The sequence below is a fragment of the Vipera berus genome, assembly GCF_964194415.1.
Source record: "Vipera berus genome assembly, chromosome: 2".
Taxonomy (NCBI): domain Eukaryota; kingdom Metazoa; phylum Chordata; class Lepidosauria; order Squamata; family Viperidae; genus Vipera; species Vipera berus.
The window spans coordinates 195665278-195687993 of NC_138203.1; the positions used below are offsets into that span (position 1 = coordinate 195665278).

At 43.2% G+C, this 22716-nt stretch overlaps 1 protein-coding gene across 3 annotated transcripts in view; it reads left to right on the forward strand.

Moving 5' to 3' along the window:
* Nucleotides 1–19549, forward strand: part of PPP2R2B (protein phosphatase 2 regulatory subunit Bbeta) — a gene marked incomplete at its 3' end in the record, with an annotated part of 274612 nt that extends 255063 nt beyond the window's left edge. For all 3 annotated transcript variants that reach the window (XM_081321463.1, XM_081321461.1, XM_081321462.1), the window contains exons 7-9: nt 16458–16627; nt 17184–17275; nt 19270–19549. In XM_081321463.1, coding sequence (XP_081177589.1) covers nt 16458–16627; nt 17184–17275; nt 19270–19549 — 542 coding nt within the window. The remainder of the gene's footprint in view (nt 1–16457; nt 16628–17183; nt 17276–19269) is intronic.
* Between the last annotated feature and the right edge of the window lie 3167 nt (nt 19550–22716).

The window sequence follows — 22716 nt, forward strand, 5'->3', positions numbered from 1 at the left end:
ATCTTCTCCAGCACATCCTGAACAAAGGATGATTGGTCTTTTGGAAGCTCTTGAAGACCAAATTGTTTTAGAGAACTTTTCCATGATGTGAATATTGCCATCTTTATTTTTATTTATTTTACTTTTAGTTATATTCTAAATGGTAGAGGACAGGAAGGCCTGGAGGAACGTTGTCCATGGGGTCGCGATGGGTCGGACATGACTTTGCAGCTAACAACAACAAATATTCTAAAAGTTTAGTTTTTTAAAAAGAAAAGGACTTTCCCTCTTTCCTCTAAAGCAGGGATCTCCAAATTTGGCAACTTTAAGACAATGCTGGCTGGGGAATTCTGGGAGTTGAAGTCCGCAAGTCTTAAATTTGCCGTGCTTGGAGACTCCTGCTCTACAGGAGCCAAGCACACAAGCAGTTGGCAGGGAGCTGAAGGAAAAACAGGAGGAAAGTACAAGCACAGACATCCAGAAGCAGTCAAAGAGTGATTACAAGAGTGGAGTAAGGACAGAAAAATAAAGACTATGTTTTGCGCAACAAATTTATTTTTATTTATTTATTTTTATTTTAATTCCATTTATATCCCGCCCTTCTCCGAAGACTCAGGGCGGCTTACAAGCTTAGCAGTAGCCTTCATTCTATGTATATGCCTGCTTATTAGGGCTTTCACACACACCCCAAGCGGCATTATTACAAAGTCAGCTTATTGCCCCCAACAATCTGGGTCCTCATTTTACCTACCTCGGAAGGATGGAAGGCTGAGTCAACCTTGAGCCTGGTGGGATGCGAACCTGCACTAATTGCAGGCAGCTGGTGTTACTTAAGGAGGCATTAGCCCACTGCTCCACCAAGGCTCTTATTGACCAGTAGCTGAGGAAGAGATATGAAACAGAGACAAATAATCCATAATCTGTCAAGCAAATGAAGACTTAGAAATATCAAAGGGGGAAACCCCAGAGACTTGAAGGTCAAAAACGTAGCAAAAGTCAGGAACAAGAAAGCCTGAAACATGGAGCACAAAACTGGCTGCCAAAGTTGCTTCTAGTAGTGGAAGGCAGTCCCTGGAGGCTGAAACCCTCTCCCCACTTAACGTGCACAGCTGAAGCTTCTTTCCCTCCTGGTAGCAGATAATGAATGAGGCACCCAGATGGCTTGATGTGTCTGTAGCTGCCACTTGCATGTATGCTGCTGATTTTGTTGGGAGGCTGTCCCTTGCTTCTTGGCAGCCTTTAGTCTAGAGAGGTTTTGGTGGTGACCAAAGAGGTCCCTTCAGTGTTGGCAGAAGAAGAGCCTGCTGTCTATGGGGGCAATATGTGATGGGGTCTAATCTGCTCCCTTCTTAGAGCCTGGCTCTTGGGCTGTGATAACACTAATATCAGGTCAGAAAGATAGTATAGGATGCCATGGAGATTACTCTGGAGAAACCATTCACAGGCTCTTCAGGAAACAACAGATGCAGAAGCATGTGTTAAGCCCAGGGAGGAGGGAGAATATGGAGGAGTGGGAGGAGACTCCTCCCCAGTGGGAGGAGACTGGTTCCTCCACTCCTCTCCCTCCATGGAGTATAAGATTTTTTTTGGGGGCCTAATATAAGCCCCACCCAAAAAATAAGCCCTAGTTAGGACCCTGCCCACCTCGCTGCCTCAATGGGGCAGGAGACTGCATGGCACATTGCGCCACTTCTGCCACAACAAGGTGAGGCAGGTGGGGAGGGTGTGGAGCTGCCCCACGCACCCCACACACACTTACCAGTACTTCAGGTCCCCCCGCCAGGCCATTCCTTGATCCATGCTACGGTGGATGGGATGGGCAGGATAGGCCCGGTCCCCCTCCGCCATTTTGGAGCCAGGGGGGAGTGACAGCGAACAGCTCCACTGCTGCTATGTCACCTGTCTCACAGAGAACAGAGAACGCAGTGGCTCTGCACAGGGATGCAGAGCTGAGAACAGCACTTACTTATTGCCTTGCATTGCCCTGTGTCTCCCTTCTGGAAACAGCAGCTTTGTTTCCTGCTGCTTCTCCTCCTCCTTCGCGAGAAGTTGGCAGGTCTGACTGAACTTTTTTTAATCCCACAAACTCTGTTCCCTACAGCAGAAGAAAAAAGCACCAGAGCTGGAAAGCAGGTTAGCTAAGAAATGCTTTTGGGAAGAGGGGTAGCTGTGCCGGGAGGAGAAGCAGCAGGAAACGGGGCTGCCATTTCCAGAAGGCAAAAGAGAGACACAGGGCAATGCAGGGCAGCAAGCAAATACTGTTCTCTGCTCCGCATCCCTGCACAGAGCCATTGCATTCTCCGTTTTCCACAAGACAGGCAACAAAGGGTAGGTGATGGGGCGAAGCTTAAAGAAAGTCCCTCCAGTGGTGCACAGTGGCAGCAGAGCCATTCGCCATCACTCCCCCCTGGCTCTGAAATGGCGGAGGGGGACCAGGCCTACCCTGCCCATCCCATCCACTGTAGCATGGCAGTCCAGCTCGGGAGGGGAGTGAAAGGTCGCCGATCAAGGAATGGCCTGGTGGGTGGCTGAAGTACTGGTAAGCGGGTGTGGGGCAGCTCCACCCCCTCTCCCACCTGCCTCGCCTTGTTGTGGTGGCAGCAGCGCGATGTGCCACACAGCCTCCTACTACAAGCAGCTGCAGCAGAAGTGGGTCGGCAGCCACGTGGGCTGCTGGATGGGGTTGTTAGTGCTGCCACCATGAGGTGAGGCGGGGATGTCATGAAAAATATAAGACACCCCCCAAATTAAGACCTAATGCCTCTTTTGGAGGCAAAAATAATATAAAACAAGATCTTACTTTTGGGGAAACAGGGTAGTAAATTACTAGTTTCCTGTGGAATCATCTGTTTCCTCATCTGTCTACCTTATAGGTACTTCAAAATTGCCTATGCCCTAACTCATTTCCAACATTTCAAAGACGACAGAAGGAACTAGTGATTATCTGAAGATGTATATTTAGGTTAACAATTTTAGCCTTAGTGTAATAGATTAACTGAAGTCTGTAGATGGATGGGTGGAGGTCCCAAGTCACTTTTTCCCCTTAAGCAGTGCCTAGATCTTTACATTCTGTTCCCACTGTTTAGTGTGGAGTATTCCTGGGTCCACCATCAATGTTCCAAAATCTTCCCACTAACCTAAATGTGTGTAAGGGGGAGGACGTGTGTTGTATTTTGGTGTTTAAAAGGTCAACATATTGAAATAATTTCAGTAATGCCCATCCTGGCCATCTAGCATGGAGTTGAATTACTAGAAGATTCAGCTGCTATTGTTCCCTTGGGGAATCTCACAAGCAATAAACAAAAATCAAACTTTTCTTTAAAGGATAGCTTTGTTATTGTGTTAGACAAAGATATGGTCAAAACACTGATTTCTAAAATAAAATAAAAATACAGTAGTAGATTTAGCAGCAAAAATCTACACATTTCAGCCTTTTTTTCAAATGTTGAGTTAAGCCTCTGGAATAACAGATACAGGACAAATCCTTGTTAGAAACAAAGAAAGGGCAACCAAAAGTGTGACCTTGTACTCTCTGCTGAATATAATTAATTGAGTATAAAATGTATCTGAGTGCCCTGGAAAAAAATGCAATACAGGCTAAATTAAATGAAGTCAATAATCAGTGTAAAACAGGCAGAATAGTGGGTTATATTCAGTTAACTTGCTCTTACCTGATTCACACGATAGGGCCCCTGAGAAACTGGACTTTTTTTGCAACCTGCCTTTCCAAAGAGGATGAAATATGGGCTCTTGAAAATGTCCATTGGTATTTGAGATCCAAAAGGGAATATAAATCAACTGCCAGAGTAAGTCTGGGGTGCCTTTTCAATGATATTTATAATATTGTTGAGGCTTGGCAACTGTTTCCACAATTCTGTACCCAAGATCAGCTATTTAATAACCTTTTAAACTTCATGTGCTTCTAGAGCAGACGTGTCAAACACAAGGCCTGGGGGCCAGATCCGGCCCGTGAAGTGGTTTCATGTGGCCCGCGAAGCCATCCTGGAAACAGTGAGGGAACAGCCCCCACTGCCTTGGCCCTGGCCCAGAGACCCTCTTTCTGCCAGAGACCCTCAGATCTGTCCCACTCCTGCCCAGGCCCCCACAGGCACCCTTGATGCGAACGATGTAGAGCTGGCCACGCCCACCCAGTAGGCCATACGCACTCTAGCCACGCCCACTCAGTAGGCCACACCCACCCTGGCAATACCCATCCGGCCCCCTGAGGGCAACCGCAATGCTGATACGGCCCTCAATGAAATTGAGTTTGACACCCCTGTTCTAGAGGTAACAAACACCCAAGATAAATAAAGATGGCATGGAAAATGCTTTGCCTGGGGTCCTTTTCCACAATGTAGATCTAAAACTGGCCAGTAGTATTAGCAGCAGCAAAGCATCTGCTAGCAGGATCAGATTTAGCCTGGTAGGCTAATGTCATGGGAGAGTAATAAAATCAAAATATTTTTAAGAAATATTTTTAAATGTTTAAAATTTTAAGTACTACATTACAACTATTCGTTGTTGAGGAAAATATATTACAGGGCTGCCCATATTCAACTGGTAACATGCTACAAATAGATATTTTGCATCTAAAACACTGTAAAACAATTAGACAAATTCCTAATAACAATAGTAATAGTAGTAGTAGTAGTAGTAATACAGGTAGTCATTGACTTACAACACTTTGTTTAGTGATCATTCAAAGTTGCAACGGCACTGAAAAAAGTTATTTATAACTGTTTTTTCACATTTACGACTGTTGCAGCATCCCCATGGTCATGTGATTAAAATTCAGCCGCTTGGCAACTGATTCATATTTATAATGGGTGCAGTGTCCCAAGGTCATGTGATCACCTTCTGTGACCTTCTGACAAGCAAAGTCAATGGGGAAGCCAGATTCACTTAACAACTGCGTTACTAACTTAACAACCAATGATTCACTCAACAACTGTGGCAAGACAGGTCATAAAATGGGGCAAAACTGACTTAACAAATGCCTCACTTTGCCACAGAAATTTTGGGTTCAGTTGTGGTCGTAAGTCAAGGACTATCTGTATTGACAAATTCACACCATTGGCATTGACAAATTTAGCATCAGTCAATTGCAAAAGGCAGCTTTACTGGGAACAGTGATGATACCTTTAACACCATCAAACATCAAGATTTGCCTATCCCAGGTCCTTGGGAAGGACTCGATAGGTGGATTAAAATGCCAAATCCAGTCTGAAAATCTGAACATCTGGCTGACTGTGTGATGAATGATAACAATAATAAACCACAGGAGTTCATAAAGAAAATGTTATATCTCCCTGTACAGATTTGATATTATACACCCAATTCCATACCTTACGCATTGTCTCTCTGGGGATAGTGTTAGACAGGAAACTGAAATAAACAGCTTGGTGTAAATGCCTGGCTAGATGTATTTGCTTAGTTTCTGAAAAATAGAAGGTTTTCCAAAACAAAGCTAAACGAAATTAGTAGGAACGAACTTTTGTGTAATATGGAACCCTTCTCTGTCTAAAGGTATCCTTTGGCAGTACCCCTTTGGCTACTAGTTGTGATGATTGAATCCAAAGCTGCTTCTGTGTGAGTTGTCATGGTACTGTCAAGTTTTCTTCTTTTATTTAATGAAGGAGCACCATCTGGTAATTGCAGATAATTAAAATGAAAATGTACAGAGGAAGGTGTTGATGTCACTCTTTTGATGAATAAATCAAAAGGTGTTTATGTCAAATTTTTGATGAATAAATCACAATTCTTTTAAAGTGGCTTTTACTAAACTTGTCGGGCTTGGATATATTCAAGGAAACCTAGATTTAAATCCATTTCTAAATCCTTGCAAGCAAAGTATGATTGTTTATGTGTATTAAAATAATTGTTCCATGTTATTTGACTTCAACTTTTATTAAACTAGGGTTGGTGAAATGTATTTAGTTCACATTTGAAGAAAGCACATCTGAGTCTAGTATGCAAATTGGAAATTAAGATTCATCCTCAACTTTTACATTGGCGTTCTCAAGACGTGTGTGCTTGCATGTATATATAATACACCCACACACATCATAATTTAGTACACATCGCACTCACACACCCACACATAGAGCCTATATATTAAAAGAAAAATGTATACAACATGGGGAAATGTGGTTGTACAAATCCTACTGTGCTCAGCAAAAGTGTGCAGAAATAGAAGAATGCTGCTTTGTGGAATAGAATACAGAATGCAGAATAACAGTTATTGATTCAGAGTTGGCAAGCATTTGTTTTCCTTCATGTAGTCCACACAATTTTAAGACTGGAACAGCTTGGAGATTTTGCATGTTTCCATTTTAAGATATTGGATGCTTTTCCTGTCCAATAATGTGAACTTGTCAGTTACAAAAAAGGTGATGGTGCCACAAATATTCTATATGGATTAAGATTGTGGTACTCGGTTTTCTTATGGAATGTGACAAAGAGCAACAAAATAAGAATGCATAGATGGGTTATATTGGTGAATGCCACGTAATGAAGTCACAGTCATATCCGATATTATAGGTTATCACCGCCCTACTGATAAATTCCTCTAGATGCCCATGATAAAATGATGTACAGGTAGTCCTTGACTTACAACTATTTGTTCTATGACTGTTCAAAGCTACAGTGGCATTGAACAAAGGGACTTACGACTCTTCCCAAAACTATGGCCATTGCAGCATCCCTATGGACATGTGATCAAAGTGTGAGGTGCTTGGTAGCCCACACACATGTTTACAACTGCAGGGGCACTTCAACCCCTCCGATCCTATCTCCCCCCCCCTTACGGACTCCTGCACTCTACAACCCCATTGTACTGACCTTTGCCATCTTCTTTCTCTCGTTGCTGACCAAGAGTGGCCACCCTGGCCCTTCATGAGGCAGTTGCTGGCCACATAAGACATTATTATTATTATTATTATTATTATTATTATTATTATTATTATTATTATTATTATTATTATTATTATTATTATTATTATTATTATTAATTTAATTTGTATACCGCCCTTCTCCCGAAGGACTCAGGACGGTGAACAGGGCAATACATAATAAAAACAAGATACAAAAATTAAAAATTATTAAAAAGTAATTAAACAACAATGCCCGTAATAAATTAATACAGATTAAAAGTTAAGACCAATTTATAAAATCCAACCCCATCCCATCAGGCCAGGCCAGCTAGTTCAAAAAGATGGGTTTTAAGATCGCGCCGGAAGGAGCGGAGATCAGGCGCCATCCGGAGCTCGACCGGAAGATGGTTCCATAAATCCAGCGCACCCACAGAGAACGCCCTCCCCCTGGGGGCCACCAGTCGGCATTCTTTGACCGGTGGCACCCTGAGGAGGCCCTCTCTGTGGGAGCGTACTGGGCGGAGGGAAGTTGACGCCGGCCGCAGGTGCTCCCCAAGGTATTCTGGACCCATGCCATGTAGGGCTTTGTAGGTCATTACTAACACCTTGAACCTCACCCAGAAGACAACTGGAAGCCAATGCAGCTCGCGGAGCAAAGGTGTGACATGGGAGTGTCGGGAAACTCCCAACACAACTCTCGCGGCTGCATTCTGTACCAGTTGGAGCCTCTGAGTGGTCTTCAAGGGTAGCCCCATGTAGAGAGCGTTGCAGTAGTCAAGACGAGAGGTCACGAGCGCATGAGTGACCGTACGTAAGGCATCCCGGTCTAGATAGGGCCGCAACTGGCGCACCAGGCGGACCTGGGCGAAGGCCCCCCTAGTCACAGCTACTATATGGTCTTCTAGGGAAAGCTGTGAATCTAGGAGGACTCCCAACTTGCGAGCCCCATCTACAGGGGGTAATAACTCACCCCCCATAGAGAGGGGTGGGATATCCTGAATATCCCGAGATGCCGGTACGCACAGCCACTCAGTCTTGTCAGGGATGAGTCGAAGCCTGTTCCTCCCCATCCAGACCCAGACCGCCTCCAGGCAACGGGACATCACGTCGAGGGCATCACTGGGGTGGTTTGGGGTCGAAATGAAAACTCCAAAGCCACGAATGATCTCACCCAGCGGTTTCATGTAGATGTTGAACAGGAGAGGCGAGAGGACCAACCCCTGAGGAACTCCACAAACGAGAGGCCTCGCGGTCGACCTCTGCCCCCCTTCCAACACCGACTGTGAGCGTCCCAGGAGATAGGAGGAGAACCACTGAAGAACCGTGCCTCCCACTCCCAATCCCCTGAGACGCCGCAGCAGGATACCATGGTCGATGGTATCGAAAGCCGCTGAGAGGTCTAATAGGACTAGGACAGAGGAATATCCCCTGTCCCGAGCCCTCCAGAGATCATTCACAAACAGCCAGGCTGAGCATACCTCATCAGCAATGGAAGCAAGAACCCGTACAGCTGAGTGGTGGAGTGCAAGGTAGGGAGGGCATCTGGGACTGGGACTGTGCTGGGATAGTGGCAGCTTTCTGGGCTGGCATGAAGCCCCTTTGTGCCACTCTGCTGGGCGAGACTGGGGCTGAGCTACATGCTGCACTGCAGCTTAGGAGCATCCAATGTGCTGTAGTTTTCTGAGGTGTGGTGGCTTTGTGCCATTTGCTGGACCAGGCTGGAGTGACTGTCATTTCCCAGAGCCACAGTGCATCAAGAAACCCCTGAGCCTCAGCATACTGTTTCCCTGGCCTCCCTGAACTGAAGCCAGCTGCATTGCACCCAAACGTGTGCAAAGTCTGCACCAGGCCTCCCAAAATCTTTCCCATCCTTCCTGCATAACCCCCAATCTCCTTACCTGGGACTCCTTCCACTACTTGCTTAATGGCTCTTATGTCTAGAATTTTGACAGCAAGCAGGACTGCCAGTGTTATGTACTGGGCTTGCTTGTTAATACCATGTGGTAACGGCTGGTAGGTTGCTAGAGCAGGGAGCTAGCTAACGGCTCCCAGCATCTCAGACAACCCATCTCCAGCGCTGCTATTGGTTGCCCCTAGGCGGCATTAGGTTGCTTCAAACCTATTGGCCACCGCCTAGGGGCCAAGGTATACGTTGCTGCAGCTGCAGCTCTGTTCTCCAGTTCAGATCCTGCAAGAAATAAACCATGTTCTTTGCTGAACTCACTCGCCTTGTCTTCATTCCTATGCAACAAACCCAGTACACAACACTGGCGACAAGGATGGGATCCTGCTTCTCCGTCGAAGCTGAAAGTCACTAGGGGAGAGGTAGCACATGCCTGGTGGGAAAGCAAATCCCCCCCCTACAGTCGGCTAGCTAAGCCATGCTAGCAACACGTGCTCAGAGGACCAGTCCCTGGGCAACGGAGAGGCAGGAGCCAAAGACACTGAGATCCAGCCGCGAAGACCAGCAGAATGCCCAAGGTCGGAAGGCTGCGAGAATTCGACATCAAGCAACCAAAAGGATGGCCCTTGTACCTGTCCCAGGTCGAAAATTACCTTCAGGCAAACCAGGTCGCAGAGCATGGACTAAAGGCCGCCACGCTGCTTTGTGTGTGCGGCCCAGCGACGTTCGATCTGGCCGAAAACCTGTTTGCGCCCATGCCGTTGGAATCCATCTTCTACACCGAACTGAAGAAGAAGCTCGGAGAACAGCTAATACAGCAGCCGGGAGAGACCGCAGCAGAGTACATTGCAGCCTTGAGGCAGGCCACATGCCTGTATCGATTTTCAGACGTCAAAGAGTGACTTTGAGACCGGCTCATCTGCAGCCTCCGCAACAGAGAGCTGCAGCAGTAACTTTTTGCTAGAGAAGTCCTGTCGTTCGCTGATGCCCAGAACAAAGTCATGGCGGACGAAGCCGCCGGTGGAGCCGTCCGAACGATCCAGCCCACCAGAGCGATGCTATGTGAAGAAGCCGCCCACCACAAGGATGCAGAACTCACTGAGGACTCCGAAGAAGACGCCAAAGTCAACAAGTTGCACAGACAACCCGAACAACAGCCCCGCAGCAGCAAGTGGCAAGAGACTTCTTACAAGGCAGATCCCTTGCCTAGATGTCCAGGTTGTGGCAGCCGCCATCAACGCTCGGACTACAGGTTCCAGACAGCCATGTGCTGGGCCTGCGGAAAAACTGGCCACATCGCATCTGTTTGCAGAGGTCGCCAGAGGGACCAGCCATCGAATTGCCAGTCAGAAGATCCGACCAGGAGAGGTACCGGGGCCATTCAGCGTGGGGTTTTGCTCAAGCCATAGAAGTGTCTGCCGTACCGGGGCCCGAAGCCCCCTTAAACCCAAGTATAGACTTCAGGTGGAGCTGCAAGGGGTCCCCTGTAAGATGGAGCTGGACACAGGCTCAGCCGTTTCCATTACTTCTCTGGACACATTTAACTCCGTGTGCAGTTGCAGTAGGAGATGGGCCAAGCTGAGGCCCTCTGACATACTTTTAACAGATTTCCAGAATGCAAAAGTTGTAGTCAAGGGTGAAGCCACCTTGGCCATTAAATTTAAAGGGTTTTCAGGGTACCTGGATGTTGTTGTAGTAGGGGGTCAGAGAATGAGCCTAATTGGGCTCGATTGGTTTGATGCACAAGGCATCCAAGTAACCGGTATCAACCGGACACAAGTCGCAAGTCTAGCGTCAGTTTGCGAGGACTTCGCAGATGTATTTGATTCAGCCCTAGGAACTTACACCGGGCCGCCAATAGCATTTAAACTGGACCCAAATGTGGTTCCCGTCAGAATTAAGCCTCGCAGGGTCCCCTTTGCCCTCAAGTACAAAATAGACACAGAACTAGACAAGCTTGTGGAACGGTGTGTTGCAACCAGTAGATGGTGGGGAGTGGGAAACTCCTATTGTAACACTACTTAAAGCCAACGGGGAACTCAGAATATGTGCAGACTATAAATGCACAATTAACAGGACCCTTAAACAGCACGCATACCCAGTCTCAGTGGTAAGCCACATACTGGCATCTTTGCAGGGTGGCACCATGTTTGCAAAATTAGATTTAGTGCAGGTCTATCAGCAACTACCTGTTGATGAGGCCACAGCACAGACAATTGTGACCCACAGGGGGGCTTTCAAGGTAAAATGTTTGCAATTTGCGGTCGGTGTAGCCCCAGGCATTTTTCAGGCAATCATGGAACGCACACTCAAAGGCATCCCAAGGATTTGCCCCTGTTTTGACAATGTGCTGATTGCCGGAGAATCCACAGAAGTGCTAGCAAGGAGGCTCAGAGCCATCCTGCAGAGGCTTCGTGAAGCAGGCCTCAAACTGCTTGTATTTTAATCGGGCATGCATTTAATTATCTTTTAGTTTTTGTAAATTTCTGTGTTTTATTCTTGCCCTGTACACCGCCCTGAGTCCTCCGGGAGAAGGGCGGTATAGAAATATTAATAAATTAAAATTAAATTAAACTAAAAAAGAGCAAATGCAGTATTGGGGTTTCCTCAACTGAATTTTTGGGGTTTCGCATTGATGCTAATGGCATCCACCCAGCTGAGTCCAAAGTAAAGGCCATTCAGATGGCACCTAGCCCTAAAACAAAAGGAGAGCTGCAACCATTCTTGGGCCTCCTGAACTTCTACCACGCGTTTCTTCCTAACAAGGCCGCAGTGGCAGAGCCACTTCACAGGCTCTTAGATAAAAAAGCTACTTAGAAGTGGACCAGCATTCACGAAAAAAGTTTTCAGGACCTGAAGTCACTTCTGTCGGTCAGTTCCACTATCACTCATTTCAGGGAGTCTAAACCAGTCTGTTTAGCATGTGACACATCCCCATACGGAGTGGGTGCAGTCTTGAGTCACTTAGAGAAAGATGGAACCCAAGTTCCCATTGCATTTTATTCAAGGACACTGTCCTCTGCTGAGCGTAACTATGCTCAAATTGACAAAGAGGCATTGGCTATAGTAGCTGGAGTTAAAAAATTCCATGACTACTTATATGGCAGGGATTTCACGGTCTTCACAGACCACAAACCATTATTGGGGTTATTCACCACAGACAAACAGACACCCCACATATTATCCCCCAGAATGCTGAGATGGTCTATTTTTTTATCAGCTTACACGTTTAAGCTGATTCACAAACCCGGCAAAGAAATGGGCCATGCAGACGGCCTGAGCAGGCTTCCACTGCCACAAATCGAACCAGCCCCAGCCCCAGCGGCCCGCATATTGTCCATCCAGGACTTGCCAGAATTTCCTCTCCACACAGGGGACATAGCTGCAGAAACAGCAGCTGATAAGACATTAAGTAGAGTACTTTCTTGGGTACACACAGGATGGCTGGATAAAAGCCCAGGCCCTGAATTCCAGAGTTATTTTACTAGAAGACACGAGCTATCAGCTCACAAGGGTTGTATCCTATGGGGGAACAGGGTCATAGTCCCCACCTCACTAAGAGACAGGGTCTTACAATCACTACTTGAAGGTCATCCGGGTATTGTCCGTATGAAAGCTTTAGCTAGAAGCTACTTATGGTGGCCAGGGTTAGACAAGGCCATTGAAGCCCAGGTGCATGGATGTTACACATGCCAGCAATCAAGGCCTGAAATGCCGCATGCTCCAATTCACAGGTGGGAGGAGACTCACACTCCCTGGTCTAGAATTCACATAGACTTCGCTGGGCCCTTTCAGGGACAGCTCTTCCTTATATTGGTCAACAGCCACTCTAAATGGCTTGAAGTAATTCCAGTTCCTAACATGACTACTGCTAGGACCATCCAGGTGCTTAGGAAACTCTTTGCCACACATGGGCTGCCAGACGTCATAGTATCTGACAATGGAGCCCAATTTACAGCGGCAGAATTTCAGGCATTCCTGAGAGCAAACCTCATCAGGCATGCAACGTCGGCCCCATTTCACCCTTCTTCTAATGGTCAAGCCGAACGGATGATCCGGACCACAAAAGAGTCACTGAAGCATATAGTGACTGGGGACTGGCATCACAGATTGGCAGATTTTTTACTTTGCCAGCATTCCACGCCATGCACAGCTACAGGGAAAAGCCCAGCAGAGCTGTGCTGGGGGAGGCGACTGATCACGAAACTGGACAGGTTGCATCCAGATAGGGTGGCAGCAGAAGCTTTGCATCCAAAACCCCTGAGGGGATTGCAAGTGGGCGATGGGGTGTGGGTCAGGAACTATGGGCATGGGAATTTGTGGGTGCCTGAAAAAATTACTAAAACATCAGGCCCCCTCTCTTATGAAGTGGGGCTGGAAGGCAAGCGAGTTGTATAGCGCCACATAGATCAGCTTAGGAAGCGTTTTCCTGAACGGCCACAAAACGAGTACTTTGTCATAAGTCCTTACTCAGGTCCACAAACCGGCAGCCAAGCTGGCCCATGCATAGACCCTGAAGGCTCACACAGCCCAAGCAACGAGGAGTTGGCCGTAGAGGAGAGGAGCCTGGAAGTGCAACATCCTGACGGAAAAAGCCAACCTGACGGCTACAGCCGCTGTGCTAACTCTGCTGAACAAACTGACTCTGGGGTGGGCCAACCTGGAAAGGCCAGCCAGAGAGCACCAAGTCACTCAGAATCACTTGAACTAAGAGACACTGGTCTACCCAGCCCAGCGGGCAAGCTGGTAGGCCAGGACGTGCCTGGGTCCCCCAGGTGTTGCACAAGGCCATGCAAACCTCCTGCTTATCTGAAAGATTTTGTTCGGTAATAATAAAGCTATAATGTTGTATGTACCTTGTATTTAATGCTGACCTACAAGATTGTAATGGACAATGGAGCTATAATGTGGTAAGTTCTTTATTGTGCTGCTAAGTGGAACCTATTCACACCAGTGTTAAGTCTTTGTAAGTGTATTGCTATTTTCTATTGTTGCTATAGTGTTGTTCGTTCTAAGGGGGGAGGGGTGTTATGTATTGGGCTTGCTTGTTAACACCACATGGTAATGGCTGGTAGGTTGCTAGAGCAGGGAGCTAGCTAACGGCTCCCAGCATCTCAGACAACCTGTCTCCAGCGCTGCTATTGGTTGCCCCTAGGCCGCAATAGGTTGCTTCAAACCTATTGGCCGCCGCCTAGGGGCCAAGGTATAAATTGCTGCAGCTGCAGCCCTATTCTCCAGTTCAGATCCTGCAAGAAATAAACCATGTTCTTTGCTGAACTCACTCGCCTCGTCTTCATTCCTGCGCAACGAACCCAGTACACAACAGCCAGGATTACTGTCATTAAGCAATGTAGTCACATGGCATTGTGCCTTTTTATTATTATTTTTATAAATTACTCAAGGCAGCAAACATACCTAATGCTCCTTCCTTTTCTTTACTTTCCCAACAAAAAAATAGTGAGGTGAGTGAAGCGAGAGAGAGCGACTAGCTCAAAGTCACCCAGCTGGTTTTCACACCTAAGGCAGGACTAGAACTCACAGTCTCCTGCTTTCTTAGCTTGGTGCCTTAAGCACTAGATCAAAGTGGCCTGGTCAAAACTTTACAGGTGCGTTGCTTAGTGACAGAAATTGTGGTTGTAAATTGAGGAATATCTGTCTGCATGATTGATGGGTGGTGTATGACTTAATAGTGGTGTGTGTTTGGGGGGGGGGGCTTTGATCAAGAAAACAGAACAAAGGAAGGATTAACCTTCCATACGCTTCCAGTAATCCTGCCCCAATCAATCCAAAGCCTCCAGAGTCTGCTCTAAAGAAAAATGTCACATCTATCCTGTGTCACATACAGGATAGCCTTACACTTCTTATTTGTATTACATGTTGACATTTTGATGGTAGTTGCAAATTCTCCCTTGTGTCAACTTCAGAAATAGTCAGTCCCAGGCTTCTACTGCCACGTCCAAGCTATGTTTACACGGAACAGATCTAGAAATGATGGTGATGTTTGTTAAGGTTTCTTTAATCTCCCAAATTGTGCTCCCTAGTGTGGCCAAGTCCATGATTATGATATAGAAGTTTGATACTTTGTACAAGCCACCTGAGGTCTTCACTTTTTTTTCTGCTGTGAAGTTTTTATTATTTTTTTGTAAAATTGAGAGTCATTAGATTTCCTGCTGGCAACGCCTAGATGTTTAGCTTAAGAATGCTGTGAGGGATGCCATTTCATATTTGGAGAGAGAACATTTATCCTAGCATTTGAGAATTATTTTTCCTATTGCCTTCCTATATACCAAAAAACAGGATTAACAATCAAGTGTTCCACTACAGAGTAATAAAGTTGGCCAGATATTTATGCAGAAAAAGGAAAAGGGGAAAAAAAACCTTTGCTTAAAAAGTTTTTTTTTCTTTTGCTATGAAACTGCTACTGCTAGTTTCGTACTGCCTTTGAAAAAAAATTCTGTGGTGCCTAGATGTTAAATGTCTAGTGAAGCAATACTTCCCTGAGGGGAAGGATACATATAGCATTTCTGCTGTTTCATGATTTTACATTGTGTATGTATGTATGTTGAAAGAAATCCCATTGTCTCTAGAAAATTCACCTTTTTTCATTTCTTTTATCTACATGGTTGCAGAGTTCCTGTCAAATTGTCTTAGATCCATCTTGAAATATAGCTGTTTGCTTCAAGCTTTCAAGAAACCCCCCATCTCTCTCACAGAGTGACTGTTTGATATTTAAGCATATATTAAAGACATTTTAAAATGAAAGGACAACTGAGGTATCTTATATGTAGCTAAGGATTTGTGAAATACACTTTGTTAAAATTTTGCTGTGGCGTGATTGATGATAATGTTAAATCAAAAACAAGCAAGCCACAGTAGCACAGAAATTCACTATTTTCATCAGTTTCATCAAACTTCACCTGTTGGGGTCGAGGCTGTACTCCTGAAATGGAGCAGGACTAATTTTTCATTGAGTTTAAAGGAGTCAGTAGTAATTATCTCCTTTAGTTGCACAATTGTAGCTGTCTCCAGTGCCTTTTCAGGATACACGAGGAACGATAAGTGAGTTTGTTTCTATAGTGCTCTTGTTATATTGTCAGGTGGACTCCTCTTAATATTATCTCAAAATGAAATCAAATTCTGTGATGTGAAATAACCAGGGTAATTTTCCACATCTTAAAACACAGCAGGTAGGATTTAGTCATGACTAAGTTAAGCTTCATTGATTCCTGTGGATCACTTGAGCTGCAAGCAGGACTAAGCCTGCAAGAATCTACTGTGCTGCTTTCTATAGTAAACTAATACATGCAATAATAAGTGAAAATTAGTGTGGATAAAAGGTTTGAGCTGTGAGCACAACCGCCTCAAAGGTATTGCATCTAATGTGATCATTTAGTTTCCCAATGAAATTGATGAAACGTAAGTCTTTATCTGTGTGGTTCCGTTCCACTGATTTCAGTGGGATTTGCAATATAATTTTACACTTTTTTCTACTCCAAAATAAAGACAATGAAGTCCAGGGAAACTTATTTTCAAGCAAATATGTTAAGTCTTTTTAGGAGGTTTTTAACATGTACTTGCAGAATTTTTCTTATGCCTAACCAGTGGGAAATTCAAATATTTTCATAATTTATCAGATTAAGTCGAGCGATACAAATACCTTGACTATATTTATGTTGTTTCTTTTGTGTGTGTGGTATGTATAGTTTTTGAAGAGCCTGAAGATCCAAGTAACAGATCTTTTTTTTCTGAGATCATCTCTTCAATTTCTGATGTAAAGTTCAGCCATACTGGGAGATACATCATGACCAGGGATTATCTCACTGTCAAGGTGTGGGATCTAAATATGGAGAACAGACCTATTGAGACATACCAGGTATTTTATCTTGATCCTTTGTTTCTTGGCATGTGAATGAATGGTATAGGTCACTGGTGTCAAATTCAATTGCGTCGCGTAACGTATTGTGATGTTTTTTGCCTTTTGCGGAGCCGGGGTGGACGTGGCCTGCACATGTTGCATCTGGCCCGCAGGCCACTAGTTTGACACCCCTGGTATAGGTGTTAAATCCAGTGAGAGAGGTGTGGCTATCTTCACAAGCATTCCTAAAATGCTTCAAAACGATTTATTTTTACATGTATTCATTTATGACTGCTGTGAGATCTTGGAGTTGGCCAACACATAATTTACTGATTTCAATTATATTGCTAATGCAGTTTAAAAAAAAACAGACTCTTGCTGGTTTTTAGTAGTAAGAACAATAAAAAACACCGAAATTAAAACATCCATGGTAGAAGCTAAGATAAAATAACTGTTGCTAATAACTTCAGACTCTTGTCCTCTGGAATCTGTGAGCAGAGTTTGAATCGAACTTTAGCATGGCGTTCTTTCCGAATGCTTCTTTCTTTTTATTCTTTGTCTCTCTTTCTCCTAGGTTCATGATTACCTCCGCAGCAAGCTGTGCTCCCTCTATGAGAATGATTGCATTTTTGATAAATTTGAATGTGTATGGAATGGGTCAGACAGGTAAGGAGTTATACGCAGGATTATTGTGTTTTTTTCATTTTCTGATTCCTCAAATCCATCCACTTTTATCTTTTCAGCACTTTGCTTCTTCATGCAGTGCAGAAAAGATTTTCTTGCAAATGAAAAAAAATCATTACATTTCAGATTTCATTGAAACTTGAAAAACACTTGGTAATAAGTCTCATGACTTGTTCAAATGTCAGCTCTTCTTGTCATCCAGAAAACTAACATTAGACATATAAAGAGAGGCTGCAAGCAATTTGAAGAGAAGTTACTTCAATTAAGATAGCTGAATGAGTACTGCTTATGTTGGGCCAAGCGTACAGATCCCAAAAACCTGATCAGCAGAGGACTGATAATTTATTTTATTTTATTTATTTTATTTATTATATTTTTATACCGCCCTTCTCCCGAAGGACTCAGGGCGGTGTACAGGGCAATAAATACAAAACAGGATACAAAAGTTAAAAGCGATTAAATAAATGCCCAAGGTTAAAACAATAATTAAGACGTATTAAAACCCCAACCCTAACCCATCAGACCAGGTCAGATTGCTCAAATAGATACGTTTTTAGATGAATGAAATGAGCTGCACACAGTGATGCCAACCTATTAATGTTCTTATGGTACATAAGCATTGTGATGAGCTGTAGGGTTTTTTTTTAAATGCAAAGGAACTTTGCCTAGCTGACATAAATTAGAATTTCTAAACTAGCTAGGCATACAAAGCCAAGATTTAATTGGCTCCATTTATGAAATAGAAATGAAATTAAAATGACCTATATAATTGTTGCTTAATTCTTCCTTGGAAACTATGGCTAATGGAATTAGGATATTTTCTTTTTGTCAACATTATACTTTCAGCTATGGACAATTAGAAAATTAAAAAGTAATTTAAATATTGCTCATTTGTAACATAAAATTAAGCATGAAATTAACTTGCCATTGTAATTAGTTTTTACATTTTCAGTCTAAATATTAGCCTGCAGGACAGGAGTATTTCTCTGAATCCACCAGTCCCAAGAAAAGCCCTGATCTAAGGGATGGTGCTGCACTGAGATCCCTCCTTATTTGCAAGCAGCATTCCCCTTGATCTAAATATTTATGGGGGCAACCAAGCCAGCTGTTGAATTTGCTGAAGCTTTTAATTGGATCCATGTATCATCATTCTCTTTTCAGGTGGTTAGTGCTTATTTGATTTATCATTATTTTGATACTTTAAGAGTTTTTTTTTAAAAAAGGCATCATAATAATGATAAGAAATGAGATGAGTTCCAACAACTGTCCCCATGCCACCTACCAAAGTGTGGTCCAATTTAGCTAACTTACTTTATTATAAGTGGAAATTGCAGGAATGAAGAAGGATGACTTCTCTCATTGCATAAATGCACCATCGGCCTAACTACTGATGGTGATTATAGTCCCCCTTTAAGTTGACATTTACAGAGCCAGCAAATTGCTTTCTGACCTGCTATTCCATCCCTCACTGCTTTGGGGTTTCCCAAGAAAGGAAATAAAGGTAAAGATAGGTTTCCCCTGTCCAGTCATGTCCGACTCTAGGAGGCAGTGCTCATCTCCATTTCTTAGCCAAGGGAGCCAAAATTATCCCAAGACATTTCTGTGGTCATGTAGCCGGTATAGCTATATGCCGAGATGCATGGGATGCTATTACCTTCCCACTGAAGTGGTACCTATTTATCTACTTGCATTTGCATGCTTTCAAACTGCTAGATGGCAGGAGAGCTGGGGCAAGTGTTGGGAGCTTACTTACCCTGTCATGTTGTGCTCAGGTCTGAAACCTGGGCTGTCAGCTTTGTAGCTGGCAAGCTTAGCATCTTTAACCACTGAGCCATCACACTGCCTAAGAGAGGAAGGAGATATGGTAGGTATTTCTTAAAGCTGGATCTGTCCTGAAATGGGATGTGATTGAGAGAAGAATTAAAACTAAAAAGATTCTAAATTTCACTGGACATTTTTTTTCTCTTTCTTCTCAGTGTCATCATGACTGGCTCCTACAATAATTTCTTTAGAATGTTTGATCGCAATACCAAGCGTGATGTGACTCTTGAAGCCTCAAGAGAAAACAGCAAACCCCGTGCCATCCTGAAGCCTCGCAAAGTTTGTGTTGGAGGCAAAAGGAGGAAAGATGAAATTAGCGTGGACAGTCTGGACTTTAGCAAAAAGATCCTGCATACAGCTTGGCATCCTTCAGAAAATATAATAGCAGTGGCAGCAACAAATAACCTGTATATATTTCAAGACAAGGTTAATTAGGAGGGAGAAAAGATGATCCTTGGGAATCTAATATTCTGGAGACTAGCAAACAAAAGTTTTTTTTAAAAAAAATGTCCTGTTTTCTTCTCCTCGTTTTTTTTTCTTTTTCCTTCATCATTCCTCTGCAGACACTGACTGTGTAGAGGTAAACTCTCAGATTCCAACGTTTATTGCTTTCCCCTCAATATAAAGAAATTGGATGGCAAAGCAAATTAGGAACAGTTGAATTTTAAGTACTGAAAGCGACCAAGCTGCTACTACAACAGTGAGCTTGAATTCTGTATGCTTTCATTTCCCCAGTAGTAACTGGTAAATTTAGTTCCTTTACAAATATAATTTGTAATCTGGAACCAAAGGAAGATTACTAAATTATATTTATGAAAAAAGAAAAGAAAACTCAGCCAAGGCCATGAAACAAAGATGCATTGTATTAAGCTATCTCTTTTTTAAAAAATTACTTGGAGATTTTTCTTTGGAAAAAGAAACAGGAATTAAGATACCTGATGGTTCATTTCTTGTAATTGACCGTTTACCTTTTTAAAGTGTTGTGTTCCTTTTATTAACTCAGGGCCTTTCCAGATGATCATTTATTGTGCGCATTTACCACACAATGAATGTTTTCCTGTAACTCAGTTCTTATGAGAGATACATCTTTTTTTTTTTGCCCCAGATTGCACATTGGATTAAAAATAACATAAAAACATAAGGTTGCAGCCTGTAAAAAGACCATCTTCAGGTTTTCACCCCTTCCACAAAGGACTCACTGCCTTGAAAGTGCAATGAAGTCTAGGTGCACAACTCTCATAGTCACCTGTTGAGTTGTGTCTGTGACATCAGAGGAGACCTATGATCTGTCTTCACTTTGGCCATGTCACTAACTTACTTACATTAGGAATAGATGAAGACCATTAAAGCCAGACTAATCCACCTAAGGCTTTCTGACTTCCTTCTCTTTGTCTTCTTCCTTTACCTGTACTTCAATTCTGTTGATTCCGGTTCCAGCATTAATGCAACCATCCTTTTTAAAAAAAAAAAAAAACACCCAAGACTTATTTTTTAAAATTTAGGAATTAGTGATATTCCGCCTTATCCCATCCCACTCAGCAAAGAAGAGCTGTTTCCCTTCCACAAATGCAAATTCTCCCTTCCACAAATGCAAATTCTCTGTTCACTGCATTTGGACAGGAGACTGCGCTATTCTTGCTGAATGCAGGCTAAAGTAACTTTATTCTAAAGGCCAGAAAGCCCCGTTTTCTTATCTGGAAAGAGCCTCAGACAGGAAAAACAAAGGCAAGTCAGAAAGAGCAGGTTTGCAGCAGGAACATTTTGACTCGTCATTCATGACAGGGGCAGGGATGCTACCACTAGCTGCAACCTGCCCTCACGATTCCCCACAAATGGCCTCTGATGGATTTGGCTGAGTCAATCCTTTGGTGCCTTTTGATGGTATTCAAAATCCCTTAAACGCAATGCTTCCAAAATGTGGTGTTTGCAAACCAAATTGAATCTGAGCTTTCTTCTGCAATTCCTGCAATTTTATTTTGGTGTTTTTTGTTTGTTTGTTTGTTTTAAAAAATTTTAGTTCTGATTTGCTTTGGATAAGAAAACTCAGAACAGTTCTCTTTTAATCTCTTGCATGTCATAAATATATATGTGTTGATGGGGGCAGACCCCTTTTTTCTTCTAGTCGTGTATTTTTTAAAAGTATTGTTTGTTTGTTTATTTATTTATTTATGCCAAGTGTCATCCCCCCCCCCTTTTTTTGAGAGAGAGAAAAAAAGAACTCTTTAGTTAAAACTGTTTGGCTTTTAAAAGAACTCAAACAAAAATAACCACCAAACCATCTTGTAATGCTTTAATTATTATTATTATTATTAGCACTCGGCTGCTTTCTAAGAGAGGTTGCCCATAGATGGGCAGTATGAAGATTTAACTCGAATAGCTGTTCATCTTTGCATGGTAAACAGTCCAGTTCTAATACAAGGATAATGCCGGTCCTGCCTTCATTTGATCAGTTTGGGAGGCGAAAAAAAGTGTGTGTGGGGGGGGTGGGAGTGGAGGGGAAAAAAAATCAAATAGCCAATTCTACAAAAAATAAACTTAATTCTTTCTCTAACAAGGCAGGTATTTGAACATCAATGTGCTTTGCATTTTTCTGATTGTAAAAAGGAGGCAATAGCTTCAAGGTGTGATGGTTGCAGTGAAGCATACAAGAATTCCCGGATAAGTTCTTTGGTAGAATGATTGGGAAAAAAACCACTTATTTTCCTGATCTGGGCTACCAAGGATTTCACTTTATAAATGAAATTGTGACCACAGATTTATGAAGAAGATATCACATCTGTGTTGTTATCCAGAACACTAAAAGGGAGGGGACATGAAAATCCTGGAAAAAAGAGGAAGTTTAAACATTTGGAACCAAATTTTTCATTAATATACCACTTGCAACATTGTCCTCTCTTCATAAGACTGATCAGGACATGGTTACATTAATGGTTTTGCCTTTTTTGAAGGAGTGATTGCAGGACAAAAAGTATTTGTGGCTTATAAACTTATGGCAAGTAATGGCTTTCAGAAGTAGCCTCTTTTTTTGTTTAAAGAAAAATGATAAAAAAATTGATGGGTCATTTTTCTATAAAAAGAAACAAAAATAACAAGCCTACATTCTGGTGCCAGAAGAAGCATTTTGCCCAAGTTGCTCTGATATGAAGCTACCCATTACTAAATGTTGAGCAATTCAGTTCAAAGGTCTGGCTGAACTCCAAGCGTTGTCTAGATCAGCCTTCCCCAATCTGGCTCCCACATTTGAAGAGTGGCAGTTTGGGAAAGGCTAATTTAAATGTAGAACTTCTGACATTGATTAATCTCACATGCGCTCCTATGAAGAGAAAATAAAGGTGGCGTGTTTTATGGAAAGTAGTGTCTTTGCTGAATGCCAAAGTAAATCGAGCATTTAACCGTCTTTGGAGCAGTGCTCAGACAGCATTCGATAAAGGGCAGTCATCCCTCAAGGTTTGTCATCCAAATCTGGTATTCTTATTTTTATTTAGAATAGAAATATTATTAAATTAAAAATTAAATTTACTTATCACATTTTTATGGCTGTTCGTCTCGGAGTCTGGGCAGTGTACAAAAGTAAAATTCTTATAAGGAAGTCAGCGATGGCG